Source organism: Lichenostomus cassidix, chromosome 2 (genome assembly GCF_008360975.1).
Source record: "Lichenostomus cassidix isolate B80296 chromosome 2, HeHo_3.0, whole genome shotgun sequence".
In the NCBI taxonomy this organism is placed as follows: domain Eukaryota; kingdom Metazoa; phylum Chordata; class Aves; order Passeriformes; family Meliphagidae; genus Lichenostomus; species Lichenostomus cassidix.
Window position 1 is genome coordinate 89,842,971 of NC_139482.1, and position 14,426 is coordinate 89,857,396.

At 36.9% G+C, this 14,426-nt stretch overlaps 1 protein-coding gene across 2 annotated transcripts in view; it reads right to left on the reverse strand.

Annotated features, from left to right (window-relative positions):
• Nucleotides 1–267: 267 nt before the first annotated feature.
• ANKS6 (ankyrin repeat and sterile alpha motif domain containing 6) overlaps nucleotides 268–14,426 on the reverse strand; it is a 42,028-nt gene continuing 27,869 nt past the window's right edge. Inside the window, exons 12-18 of one of the 2 annotated variants that reach the window (XR_014850030.1) lie at nucleotides 13,675–13,864; nucleotides 12,153–12,269; nucleotides 10,199–10,266; nucleotides 8,534–8,650; nucleotides 7,532–7,628; nucleotides 5,664–6,042; nucleotides 268–1,030 (exon numbers count right to left, since the gene is read on the reverse strand). Coding sequence is in view for 1 of the 2 variants with exons in the window: in XM_085052320.1 (XP_084908446.1) it covers nucleotides 981–1,030; nucleotides 7,532–7,628; nucleotides 8,534–8,650; nucleotides 10,199–10,266; nucleotides 12,153–12,269; nucleotides 13,675–13,864 (639 nt within the window). In the remaining variant the exon portion in view is untranslated. The remainder of the gene's footprint in view (nucleotides 1,031–5,663; nucleotides 6,043–7,531; nucleotides 7,629–8,533; nucleotides 8,651–10,198; nucleotides 10,267–12,152; nucleotides 12,270–13,674; nucleotides 13,865–14,426) is intronic. The other variant, XM_085052320.1, reaches the window with a different exon arrangement.

The window sequence follows — 14,426 nt, forward strand, 5'->3', positions numbered from 1 at the left end:
TATTGGAGTTACAAGATCATCTTGCCTTTTCCTGCAGTACTTGAGTCTTCAGGATGATAAATACGGTGTCAGAGGCTTCTGATCACTTGTATTTTAATTCCTGATGATTAATATTTTAACTGCTCAACAATATATGATATTTACTGAACAGAAAATTATTTATACCTGTAATTACTGTAACTTTCATTTCAAAATTGCTACAAAATCAAGTTATAAAAATGTATTTTTAAGGATATGCTAGTGTTACTGTTAAAAAACCCCAGCCAATACCAGATAAATGGTTTTATTCTCAAAAAAAAAGTCAGTAATATAAAATATTTTAACATTCTTTCTGTTTAAATATTGGTGACAGATTATGCATTTCCTCAAATAAAGTGCTTTTTTACAAATAGGTATTTAGTTTTTGCTTTTACTGCTGTTCTAACCTCATAATATTGAATAGATAAAGTGTATTTTGGTTAATGAAGAATGCAGCATTAGTTCTTTATATTTCTTCCCATGAAACAATTATATTTTCAATCTGGACTCCTTTATCTGTATCCAGTCAATAGAGGCATACTCAGTTTCTGTATTTCCCCATGTAGAAGGTGTCACAATTTGTGGTGGTCTTGCCTTCTTCAGTGCTTTTGTTGCTCTTGACTGTGCCCATGCAGGTCTCCCATGGGTTCTTCATCTACGGGCAAGACTGGAATGAAACATCCATTTTCTTGCATGTTCCTCCATTCTTCCTGCTCTTCTGACTTTGTTCTTCTTAAATCCAGACTACTGATACCTTGAACAATTCAACACTTAGGCTGAACCATAGAAGCAATGTCTTTATTTGACTTTTTGTGGGTTTTGTATTTTAAGCATGTTACTGCAGAAAGTCCTGTGTTGGTGTAGTCAGGAGTAAGTTTTCAAATTTTCATTTCTACACTTGATTTTACTCAGTCAGATGCCAAACTTCATGATAAGAAAAAAAAAATTTTCTGTTCCAGTAGCTACCTTTTAGAAGAAACAGCTTCTTGTGGTTTTAAAGAGCAGCCAGGTGCTGTAAGAGGGAAAAGAAAGGAGTCTGAAAAACTGCAACCAGCAAGACTCACAACAGTAAACAAGAGCCCACATTTCCCGATGTGTTATACCAGAATCTAACAATTTGATCCTCTAATTTATTTTACTCATCCTAAGCAGTCTCCTGTTTGGAGAAGGTGTAAAAAGTCAAACACATGCGTGAAAAGGTCACCTACTGGCACACAGTGTGGAGTATCCCTTTTTTCTCCATGTTCACCTTTCTAGAAAGTGACCACCTGAATCCTGTGTGATTTTTATTTGCAAGTCTGTATTACACTGATTTTGCTCCTATTTTTACTTCTCACTCTTCAGTCTCTAAAGCTATCCTCTGGATAATTTGTGCTTGATATTTTTGACTCTGAATCCAAAAGTGAAAAGTAAATACACAAACAACTCTGTATCTGCAGATACATACATATCAATATATACAACATACTATAACACACAGAGAAACTGGAAGACCAGAATTTCCACTAACTATAGATTGAATGGCATCATATTCTTTTTTCATCATAGGCATAACTACTCTTCATTTAAACATCTGTTTGGAGAATATTCAGTTTCTTATATTGATATCTATGTTGTGCCTTTGTTCATTGCCCCTACCAGATGTTTGGATGTTCTCTTTTCTTCCCACCTATTAGAAGTGTTGTTTAGATGGGGTAGAGTAGCTGAGTGCCTGTACCAAGTCACAAGGCTCATCTTTTTCATTCAAACGTTTCAATAAACTTGGCATTAGAAGGCAAACTAAGTTAACTGACAGCTTTACCTCCAACCAATCTTAATAGTTTTTTTTTCATAATGAGGTTAAGAAATGCCTTAGCACAAAAAGCTTTTGTCCTTCTGAGTATAAACTTTAGATGCTCTCTTGCGTTTTTCATATAATTTTTGAAGAAATCGCAAATTCCATTGCAAGCCATAGACTTGGGCAAGGGAACTTCTGTGGAATGTTTCCATTTTTTATCAGAGGATTTAACATGTAATACACCTCCTTACACATCTATTGTAACTAGCATATACAATTTTATTTCTTCTCTTCTGGAGGAAATTATTTCAGTTGCTTTGCTCCTTTTTTTTTTTTCCCACAGAATCTACATGAACTTTTTTCAGCTTTCCATTTCTGATTTGGCAAATTTGTGCTGGAATGCGACTCTGTCTTCTTTGGTGTCATTTGTTTCAATTAACCTGCAGACCACTGCCAGATCTGTTCAACCTCTTGATTTCACTCAGTTGATGGGTGCATGAATCTTGGCACAGCCCTCCAAAATAAACTAAACAATTAGTCGTGGCAATTAGGCATTCAGAAAGTCCAGTTTTTTACCAGAATCATGTAAGCAAAAAGGTCACATCAAACCACAAACAGAAACTTTTCCTGGCGTAATTTAATTTGTTAAATCCCATTCTCTCAGAAAGCTGGACTTTATGCTGCCACTTGCTATTTCATTGAAGCTGGAGTCCAGACAAAGGGGAAGCATTTTGCTCCTCAAAGCAGTCATTTTGCCTCATGCCTCCATGGGCTGGTCATCTGCTCTAAATGGCGAAGCACCAAGGTAATTCTGTGTTTGCTAGACACATTCACTGGGCTATAGAGAAGCAGTATATTCCTAGTAGTTTCGCTTACCAATGACAGGGTACACTGTCAATTTTCCAAGCCATAATGATAGCCAAACTACCAAAGTGTCAAAACCTGCCAAAATGTTCACTGTTGGAATGATTAATTTCACCAGAATTTCCTAAAGGCGACCAATTCATTTCCATTAAAAGAAGAGATGGAGGCAACACTCCCCATGCAGGTACTGTTTGCCTACTCAGAATTCATGATGCCTCCAAACCTAAAGGCTTACAGGTCCAGTTACCTCTGAATTACTTACACTGCTCTGCCTTATGCAGTTCAGGCAAGGACTGGAACATGGAATTCCCACAGCCTAACCCAGTATCCCTGGCATAGGCTGAGGAGCAAGAAGACTCAGTACTTCTGACAGAATGCAAATGCATCTTGAAGTCAGTTGTTTTCTGCAATGCAGAATCATCTCACTTCCAGGCCAGGGATCACACAGCAACTGACGTACAAAAGACACTTTCTTCCAGCTGTGAGCTTTACTATAATTGAAATAGCTCATCTGCCAAAACCTAACAAACACTCAACAACTTTTCCACGAGTTCTTGTAGTATCACAGGGAGCTCAGAAGCAATGATCTCAGCAGGAGGTGCTCAACCAGAAGCTACAAGAAGTCAGCAACTGATTTTGAACTGCCAAAAAGAAGAATCCAGAAGAAATTGTAGCATGTTCCCTAAACAAGCCTGTTGTGTGAAATAAGTCAATCATCAATCCTCTACTTCTGAGCGTCTTGCTTTAACTTATTCTGCTTCTCCTTGTTTTCCTGCTATGTATTCCCTAGAAGGGTGAATGTAGATAATTATAGCAGCTCTCCTCTCCACCCTATAAACACTCATGCAGATACACTTCTATTTCTGCTGCCTGCTATCTCTTACCAGCAACAACTCCTGACCCAGTGGTAGAAGGGGAGGGACTGAGCCTGGGCAGTGTGGGGCATTTTGGGCAGAACTAAAGCTAAGGGGGCACTGGAGCTATGGATGCGGAAGGGTGTAGAAGATGTAGACATTTGCAGGCTTTGTGATGATAAACAGTCGACAGACCTCCCAAAATTATAAACTACATTTCCAGGAAGTGAGAATTAAGTTTCCTTCCCCCTGCTTTTTCATTTATTATACATATGAATATACTTTGGTTGTATTTCACTTTCTTCTTTACACCCCTACAGGCTGCAAACTTCATAAAAGGGCAAACTTTCTAAAAGGGCAAATCATGATTTGGCTTTCTTGTTAATGGTGTCCGACAGGCTCCTATGAAGAGCTGTAGAGAACCCAGTTGTAGACCATAAAAAAAGCATAATAATTTCACATATTATTTTTCAAACGCACCAGAGAAGGCAGCCAGTTACAGATGCCATGATGTCAATCAACGATTAGACTGTAATGAGTTAGAGAAATAAGTTCACGTCAGAAAATACTAATTTTATTCACCATGAAAAAACTTGGGAAGGATTCCATTTCAAAAGCCTTCTTTATGTGGACGTCCAATATCTTAACCTGAAGTACTACACTCTAGTACAAAAAGGAATATGAAACAAATATACAAAGCAAGTAATAGCAAATTTCTAAGCCAGATGTCCTAGAGAAGCCCAAGGATTAAGCAGCTGAACTGCTGTGTACAGAGCACAGCTTATTTAAATTGTCACATAACTGAGATGTGATAACAGTGATGCAAATTTGTTTAATAGTTCAAGAGGAAATATAAGGAAACAGAGACCAATGAGATGGACAGTAATACCAACCAGATTAGCAAAAACTGTGTTAAAGAATCTGAAATTTTGTAGAAGACACTCAAAAAGGGATTTCAGAAGTCTTGCCTCACCAACCTACTACAATTCTTTGAAGGTGCCAACAGTCTTGTAGATTAAAGAGGTCCATTTGAAGCCTGGATTTTGACAAAGCACTTCACAATGTCCAAGGTTAGGTCTTAAGATAATAAGGAACCCACAGGGTAAAAATAAAATTTCTTGTGTGGATCTTGTGTGGATAAATAATCTGCTAGGGAGGCAGAGGACAGAAGGTTGCACTAAATAGTGATTTTTTCCATAGCAGAGAGATCCACCACTAGTATTTCATAGGGATCTGCATAAGGATATTCAGGATATGAACAGTATATTCAATATATGATTTTGAAAGGGCATATAGAGTGAAGGGACACACCTTCCTAAGTTATTCATGTAAATAAAAAGAAAGACAAACAGAAGACTGGCAAAAGGACTTCCTATGACATCTGCGCCTAAACAATACAAGCAGACAAAATTTGGTGAAGATAAATATGAAATAATATGAAGTAAGACAAATGGAAAAGAAGATGTATGTGTGTGTTTATATAAAATTAGAGGCTGTGAGCTCAAACTCAGTAGATCAGCTGGGTTATAAGAGGTAATTCCAATTAATACCAATTCAGTCTTCAATTACAGCCAACACAGAAAAGTACCAGAAATAACTAGGAAAGGGCAAGAGAATGGAAAGTAGAGAACACAACTGAAAAACAAACATCACTCTGTCACATAAATCCACAATATGCCTACATTTTGAATATTGTATGCTAGGCTGGTATCTCCCACGTCTGAAAAGATAATAGCAGAAAAGGAAAACAGGTTAGAAAAACTATGGTATAGGGAATGACAAAGCAGCCCATAAGCCTTCCACTTGCAAAAAACCATGAATGAAAAAGTGTATCACAGTGATCTGTAAAATCATCAGTGGCATGGAGGCAGTGAAGAGGAAACAACTGCTCACTGTATCTTCTGTCCAGTATGATGAAGCAAAAGAAGTCAGGCCATGGCAAGTTCAGAGCAAATGAAAGCAAGAAGCTCTTCACATCAGTGTCAGATGAGACTTGATGAGAAAGTTGAACACTACTGTATGGACCTTGGATCTGACTTGGTACAGTTGCTCTTATGCTCTAAAATACTACACATTGCTGGAAATTACTTCAAGTTCCAGAGACTGCATAAGGGTTCCACTGCTACTTTTTACAATAAGAAGCAGCTTACCTGGTGCAGAAACTTCTTTTATCAACATGTTCTGTTCCTCTTTCTTCTCTGTTAGTGCTTCTGTTTCTGTTTCACAGACAAATCTGTATCATGGAGCTCTCACACACAAAAACCCAAAAGCTACATCTCTAAAGGCAGCCTTCTTACAGCATCTTGTCCAAAGGTCAACAGGAGCAACTGTTGCCTCAATTCTTATAAAAGGGTGTGTTCTCCCCAACTCCATGCCACCATTCCTGTCCTTTGATGTCTTCAAGACACTTAAGGTCAGCAAGTTGCTTGGAGATATGTTACACCTCTATGCTTCTTTGGTTCTTGAGTAATTCCAGTTCTTTGCACCATGTAATCAAATCCCAAATAGCTTCTGCTCACTTAGTAGTACCTACAGAAGAGGTTCTTCAGCTCTGGGATGTTATCAAGAGACATCCAGAAGTGCCCACACATGCTGACTACGCTGAGAATGGGAAGCTGCACAATGCATACAGGGACACCTGGCAGTGACTTTCAACCAAGCAGACTACACAGAATACTGGAAGTAGCCCACATTCACTAACTATCCCAGCAATTCCCAGTTTTCCCTAAGATATCAGCAGGTCAACAGTGAGCACCTGCTTTCACGTATCTAGTGAACTGCAGCTGACTGAGACTGGAGCAACTGGGACTTGCTCATTATTAAGGTTTCCTAAAGCATACAATCCCTGAATTATTTAACATAGCCCCTAAACAAATGAAATTATTTTGTGAGTGGATGAAAGCAGCAAAATAAGCAATTCAACAAGAGGCACTTCTAACATGGTGACCCTCTCAAGGCTATTCAATGGCTTTTGTTGTTCCTGCTAACACATGGATACAGGAGTACACATGTGAATAGGTTATGCCCCATTCCTCAATCTGGAGTAACAGATGAGTATCTGTCTTTGTTTCAGGTGGCTGGCAGGACACAGATTTTCAATTTTTATATCTGAGATTGCTGGAAATATATTGATTAATTACAGGTCAGCAACACCTTCCTGTATGTTTTGGTTACAGACAGTACATTTTAAAAGGCAGTTTCTCCAGCTTGGCTAGCAGATAGCACTGTTGGCTGGAATACATGTATTCCAAAGAAACCAACTATAGATAATCTCATAAAAATACCACCTATGCAAAATAACTAAAAGCACACATACAGGAATACATAATTAACATAGCTGCCTAACCATTATACTAAATTGTAAATCTTGAATATATTTATACTACCTGATTATACTGAAGTGTCTTCTATGAAGACTATGCAGAAGTTAATTATGTTTCATACAGAAACACCTCCCACTGATGCTACATATATACCTATAGACACTATAGACAGTATACTGTATACTCTGGTTTGCTATAGATACACCCATTTTCTGTGTTTAGAAATGCATAACAAAGATCTGATGCTTATTTCAGATAGTACTGAAGGGTGTATAAACATCTTACAGATACTTCTACTTTTTATGTTGAAATCTTCTCTACAGTCTCAGCAAGAGACAGTGACACACATCGTTAACCAGGAAAGCAGCTAACTGGCTCGTTTGTCACATTCTGTCTTCCAGCCAGTATTAAATAAAATATCCACACGTTTGGACATTAGGAAGACTTTTTTCACAGAAAGAATGATTAGACATTGGAATGAGCTGCCCAGGGAGGTGGTGGAGTCACCATCCCTGGAGGTGTTTAAGAGAAGACTGGACATGACACTCAGTGCCATGGTCTAGTTGGCATGGTGGTGGTTGGTCACAGGTTGCACTCTATGCATAATCTCAGAGGTCTTTTCCAACCTAACTGATTTTGTGATTCTGTGATTCAACCTGTAATTCATTTTTCAATTCATTTCAGGTGCTACTTACATTGGGAATGACCTGGTGGTCGTGTGTTACTAACACTACTCTCAAAGGAAGAGTGGAAGTTGTGTATAGTTTCTTGTAAAATCTGTCTCTCTCGACCCTGTAAAAGAACAACAGTATAAGGTATTCTTAAATTTCTGTTTAAGCAATGAATTTATTAAGAGTACAAAACAAATGTGTAAATATGTGTATCTATGTTAGGCATACTATTAGAAATAATAACAAATCCTTACCTCACAGACACATGCAGAAAACCCAGTAACCTTTCCCTGAAACTACGAGACAGCAATAGAAACACTATCATTATTTTCTTAATATCTTTATGGCATATCTTAACATGGAACATCATCCACCTCCCCTAATTTTAAGCCTCATCACTTGATACTGTTGATCTTAACTTAGGGAAATTGCCTTTGTGTTTTGTTTGTCTAAGCTTCCACTATCAGAGAGTGAATGGACCTCAAATCAAAAAAAGAAGCTAAGAAGCATCAGGAGGCTTAATCAAAGACATGTTCCAGTACAAAATCCCTCTGACAAGAGCAGTGTTTACTGTATACCTTTCTTAGTACATTTGTTTATGTCGATATAAAATCCAAAGGTAATAAAGGTGTAAGAAATGAGAGTAGTGCTATTTACCTAATCACAGAGGAATCAAAACCTGTTATGTTAACCAAAGGACACCTTTCCTCTTATGTTGTATTCTCTAGCTGGACTACTGCAACCACATGATTCTTTTTAGCACCGCTGAAAGCAATATTCAGAAACTGCAATATTGCTCATGTTTACAAGTAGCTTCTTCACCAGACTATGAGAGTTATTGAAAGAGAACAGGAAGTGCCACAAAGGAAGATTTTTCACTGATCAAATACATGGAACACTTTATTTGGAAAAAAATAATTTAGCTTTTCTAACTAACATCTGCAACTGAATTTCAAAATGTATGCTGAATTAATTATATAAACAAACCTTGAAATAATTTACTATGTACAGTACTTCAAAATGTACCTTTCCTGCATTCAGTTCAGAAATAGCTGCCAGAATTTGCTGCCTTGATCCATCAGTTTTGATACCCAGCTCTTTCAGATCACCATCAGTAAGTGTAAGGAAAGCTTCCATATCCACCTGCATATTAAAAAAAAAAAAGAGATAGAAGAAAAAAATATAAGACAAATTCACCTATGCAAAGATTCATTATTATGGTTAAAAGGGGTTTGTTGTTTTTTTTAATTGTAGACTTACTGTAAATATTGTGCAAAAAGAACTTTTAATGAATCACCAGCACCAAATGGTACATATTTTACCACTCTGTTGTAAGGCTTTTAATCCGCTGTTAATCATTCAACTAATCATGATAGTACATCTAAAATATTAAAGGATTTTTAGTTTTTTTCCCATCAAGTTCTATTAATACATATACTCTCCATGAAATTCCTCTGCTACTTGAATAACCCTAAGGTTTCTCTCTTTTCTTTTCTTCACCCTTTCCCCCGAAGTATTTTTGGAATTTCAGAATATTGTGTTTACTTTTCCAGTGTCTCCTGAGAAAAACCTAGGTTTTGTTCACGTATGAGTTTTTATTACAACAACATATCCATAAGGCTGTGATAAGAACAAATATCTCAAATTTTTCATGTTGATATAACCTTCACACACAAAGCATATTAATTTCTACACAATGCTCCCTTGCCTATCATGCAGGGGAACAATAATAACCCAATATATTGTGATGCAGCTAAGTTATCTGGGCTTGTGCTGAATTTTGAACTCTCTAGCAATGTCAACTTAGTGCATGTCCATTCACTGCACCCTTTGCTTTGACCAAATAAACAGACTCATACTGCTGATTGCAGATATTTGCTCACATCTGATCCTGCCTTAAACATTGTAATGAATTAATTCTACTTATTTTCAGTAACATTCCATTTCATTGCATCCTTCAGCAAGTCAATGTCACAGGTCTCTTCTACCAGGATGTCTACATTCTCCAATTTAATTCTCCTGTTGCTTATACAGAGTGCATAAAGAAGATAAAGAGCCATCTCAGTGACTCACACCCTGCTGTTCTCCATCTGCAAATGAGGTTCCAGCTGTGATTCCAGGGATGATACAGTATGTCCTATAAACTGTTTAGCCACATTGGATACAGACATATATAGAAAAGAGTCTAAAAACAGAGAGGAAAAAAAAACCCTATCTATATAGAAGTTGTAGTTTAAGTGTAAAAAGCTCTGCTTTGCAGTATCCTGGAGAATGCCACAAATATCCCCTGCAGCCAGGAATGGTTGTAAAACTTGAAATCTGAGATTCTGGATCACAAATCAAATGTAACATGTGTTGTACCCTACTCATGCTAAAACAGTAAAAAAAAAATCATCTTTTAGAAAAGACATGTGGCTAGCACAGACCTTTCCCATGAGAATTCTTTTCTCTCTTCTTCCTGTGTTTTATAAACAAAGATAAAGTTTGGATATTATTAAAAACAGTGTCTCGAGATTTGGATGGTTCAGGCCTGGCCAATCTGCCTAGGGGGAGGTTTCGAACTGACCAATCTGGGTGACCTCTGAAAAGTCTATATAAGTTGGAATTAAATAATAAAATGCTCTCTTTTATGCCACATGGAGAATCGGGTCTTCTTTCTCTGCTAGCGGCTCAACAGCGACATCGACATACCTCCTGTTCCTCAAATATAGGCTGATATTTCTCAAGGGACAATTTTTTAAGGATGCCAGTCAGCTCATCTGTAATAACAGGAAAAAAAAGAAATCAACTCCATGGATTAGAAAATATTTTCATTATCTCAGCATTATGAACTGAAAATATATATTAAAACCTATATTCCCATAGTCATGTACAGTAACAAAAGACCAACTATATTTACTGTCCATCAGAAATTGAAATACCGGCTTACTCTGTCCTCACCCACATACATATAACGTAACTCAATCTAGTCTTACCTTGCTAGGATAAACACCACTGAATTCCCCTTTCTACCTCATTAAATCATCTTACAAAACCAAAGCAGTAAGGACAACTTAGGCACTTCAATGCCTAAAATGCAGGTGTGCTTGGCCCCAGATGGCTCACCCAGATTGTGCAGGTTAGACAGAAAAACTCCTCTAAGCAGGCAAGGAACTGAATTGCCTGTTCTATCTCATCATCCAGGAAGGCAAAGCGTAGAGGAAGCAACTGCACACCTGCTCATTCAAAATACCAATACAATACAGGTGTTTCTGAACTCTCTTCTTATGTGCCCAGCATTCAGGCATCTTGAACACAGCCAGCTGAAGTCCAGCTAAGATGAAAATTGGACAGAATTTATGCTTTACAAGCTCACCTTCCAAAGCTAGGAGCAATGAATATTGTCATTACACTCAAAGTCCAAAGAAATTAAAAGTTGCACCTGACAGTGACTCTTCCCACACATTTCAAATGAGATTACTTAAAAAGCATAAGAGCAGTTTCAGAATAATGTGACATTACCTTTCTTAATTACACTCTACCTCTTTCAGCAAATGTTTTCTTTTTATTACTTTGCTGTCACAAACAACTAATTATCTTTTTTTCCCCTTAAGTACCAAAGTGGTCAGTTAAACTAAGACGTTAAGAGTAAAATTAAGAACATGCATTATTACATTTTAAAATGAAACTATATTTAATACTCTTCATATAAACTCACTTTCATTTTAAATGTATCAGTAGTCCATTACCAAATATACTTTGCTTCTATTTACGTCACTTCTTTATCTTTTGACTGTCCATTTTCTTTCATCATGCCTAGAAACATGAAAGATCTCACACTCGAAGCTTCTCAAAAGACATCAAGTACGTTGAGATAAACACACTTCTGCATACTATTCTGGAAGACTTCTTCTTTACATAGAGGAGTTCACAGAAAACTCAAGAGAAAAATTCTAGTTGAGTCTTATTTTCTGCTAGGGTTTTGTTGGGTTTTTTTTAACTCAAGTTCAATTAATTTGGTATGCCTAACATGTTTTGCAAAAGTTGACATGGTCTCAGGCTAAAAGCTTTAGTACCCTGACATTAATCCATGGGAAAAGCTAACCCATTTTAAAATTGTATCATGGGAACTTCTCCACATTGTTTGATGAAAAATATCATCTTAGAGAAATGAAACACAATTCACATTAGAAGACCTTAGATATATTATTAATGTTTTTTTTTCTTTTAGGTTGTTAGTTACCCTTCTCATTTTTCATCACGCTGGTGGTGCTTAGACTGTAGGCCATAATATGGGAAGAAACTTTCAGGGTCTCTGAGCTCAGAGTCTTATTGTCATAAACAACAATAACATTAAATCCCTTTCACACACAGAGAGAATGCTTTCAAGCTGTAGGCATTTTATGTTTTCTCTTCCTCTACTCCTCTTCCAGTTCCTGTATTATTACACTAAGGTTGAACAAAACCTGAAAACTCTGAGTTTTACAACCCTTGTTTAACATGTTTGTCCTTTGCTTTATCAGTCTCATTTGCTCTACACTTTCCTTGTCTCCTTACCTCCATCCCTGGAGAAAGGAAAAGTTCTTGGACCTCTTACTGCTGGTGTCATGTTATTCCTATAAAGTACCTCATTTTATACTATTCAGTAGCAGTAAGGTAAGATTACCTTTCTCCAAGTTTTCACAGCCTTCTTTTACTCTCACATGGTTTTGTCTTTCATGATTCTCTACATCACTGGTTCTCAGAATAGAGCCAAGCTGTTGATGGTCCACCAAGTGGTTGCCTACAAAGAAACAAAGAACACCTCTGAACCCTGCTGCCTACTGTTCCTTCACAGTAACAGTCAATGCAAATCAATTTTCCTATTCAAGTTCATTTGAAAGAAAATTTAACACTGCAGACCTTCTCTATTTATTCTTCTGATTACTGCTCAGTATATCAGCATTTGTACTGCTGCTGCTGAATCAAACCACAGTAAGAGAAGCCCCTGAATTAAAGGACCACTTAACTACAAAAGCTTACAAACACATCAAAACAGAACTACTTGGGCTTCTGACAGACAACCTCTTCTCTGCTACAAGGGAACTCACTGTACCCTGGCATTTGTGTGCAGTCACAAAGCCCAGCTTCACTGGGTGAGATGACAACAGCTGATGGCTTGGGGAATTCGCCTTGTTATTGAACAGTAAGCTCTCTTCCTTTTATGTATTTCTAAATCAACAATTCTTAAGTTATCAAGACACCATTATAAAATGGCACTAAATGTGAAAGGATTTGTTCCAGCAGTCACTAGAATATGTTATAGCTAAGCCATGAAAAGAGGACAGAAAGAGGGTCAAGACACCTTCAGTGTCAAATGGAATTACAGTGTTAATGGACAAAGCTGGCACAAATGAAAACAAACCAAAATCAATAGAGACAATTTCAGAAAAAACAAAAATAGTACAAAGTGCATCTTGCAGAGACAAGATAAGGTACCTCCATTTCTTATTTAAAAGGTTCTGAGTCAAGTTATTTTTTTTCACTTTTTCTGATATATTTACAGGAGAAAACCAAGTTATTGATATCCTGTTTCCAATGCAGTAAAATGACTTTTTAAAACTTGTAATTTAGACCTAAAAGCCTTATTTAAAAGGTATTAATCTTACTGGAAAAGTAATAACATTATCATTCTTTCTTATGACTTTAAGTTAAAAAGAGGTTTCAATAAGGTTATTCTTATGATTTAGAAAAATAAATGCACTACAGCTCTTAAAAGTCAACTTTATGTAGATATGACTTGCTAGGAATAAAAAATATATCTCTGTAATGATGTGCTTCTTTGCATTTACTAAAAAAAAATCTGATGTGGAGAAAGTGCATTTTGTATCCTCAGCAATGGCTGAAAAACAGGATCTATGACATAAAGGGGGAAAAGGAAGGAGGCCAAGTAAGAGTGGCCTACCTACATGCTAGCTTTGAGGTGATACCAGTCTCTCTGTAAATGGAAAGAATCACAGGTTTTGGGAGAGAAAAAGGCAGCTATTGCTGGAACACCAATCTCACTGTAAGAAACAACACTATACATTTTCTAGAAAGAAAAGAGACCTCACTCTCATACACATACACAATAGTCCAGTACAGTTGTAACTTTAAATATGTAGTGCTCTTGATGAATGAATCTCCTGTAATTACAGTGAGCTACTCACCATCTTCTGTAATAGTACCACTGCTAGAGCCATTGCTCTTGGCATGTCTGTGAGAAGAAGAGACAGAAGACTCTGCATTTTGAACCTTAGGAGATGGGGAAGGTGACGGGGAAGGTGTGAGAGTTGGTGATGTGCTTTTAGACGTAGATGAAGTCCCAGATGGAGGTCTTTTGTTCATCTCCAGTTTTTGCTGCAGTTAATGACACAATAATTTCAGTTAAAAAATAATCAAAAATTGTTTACCTATATGTGATGCTTCAATATTACTTAAGTTACATATCATTTCTGCAGAGCATGCAATCACAACTAAAAGTTTCTGAAATAATACTGACATCTATAATGAAATAATTGGAGCAATAGTGATTTTATCCCAGGTGAAAGTCTGTCTTCTCAAATTCATCAGGAAAAATACATTTATTAAGGCTGTAATTTTCTAATAACAAAATTATTTCTTGTAAAGCAATACTGCCCACAAGCACTACAGTTATTGTTTTTCTAAAAGGACCATAGTGGCTTAAGTCCAGCTGGCCACTATGCACCACACAGCCTCTCACTCACCTCCCCACCTCTGGTGGAATGGGCAGGAGAAGCAAAAGTGAAACTTGCAGTTGAGACAAAAACAGTTTAATAACAGAAACAAAGTAAATTACTTTGACTCTGAAAATAGGGATTTTCATTCAGAGACTTCATTAAACAAATAGTCTCAATTAAAGATTTTCAAAGCATATCAGATGCTAATTGAAAGTAGCACT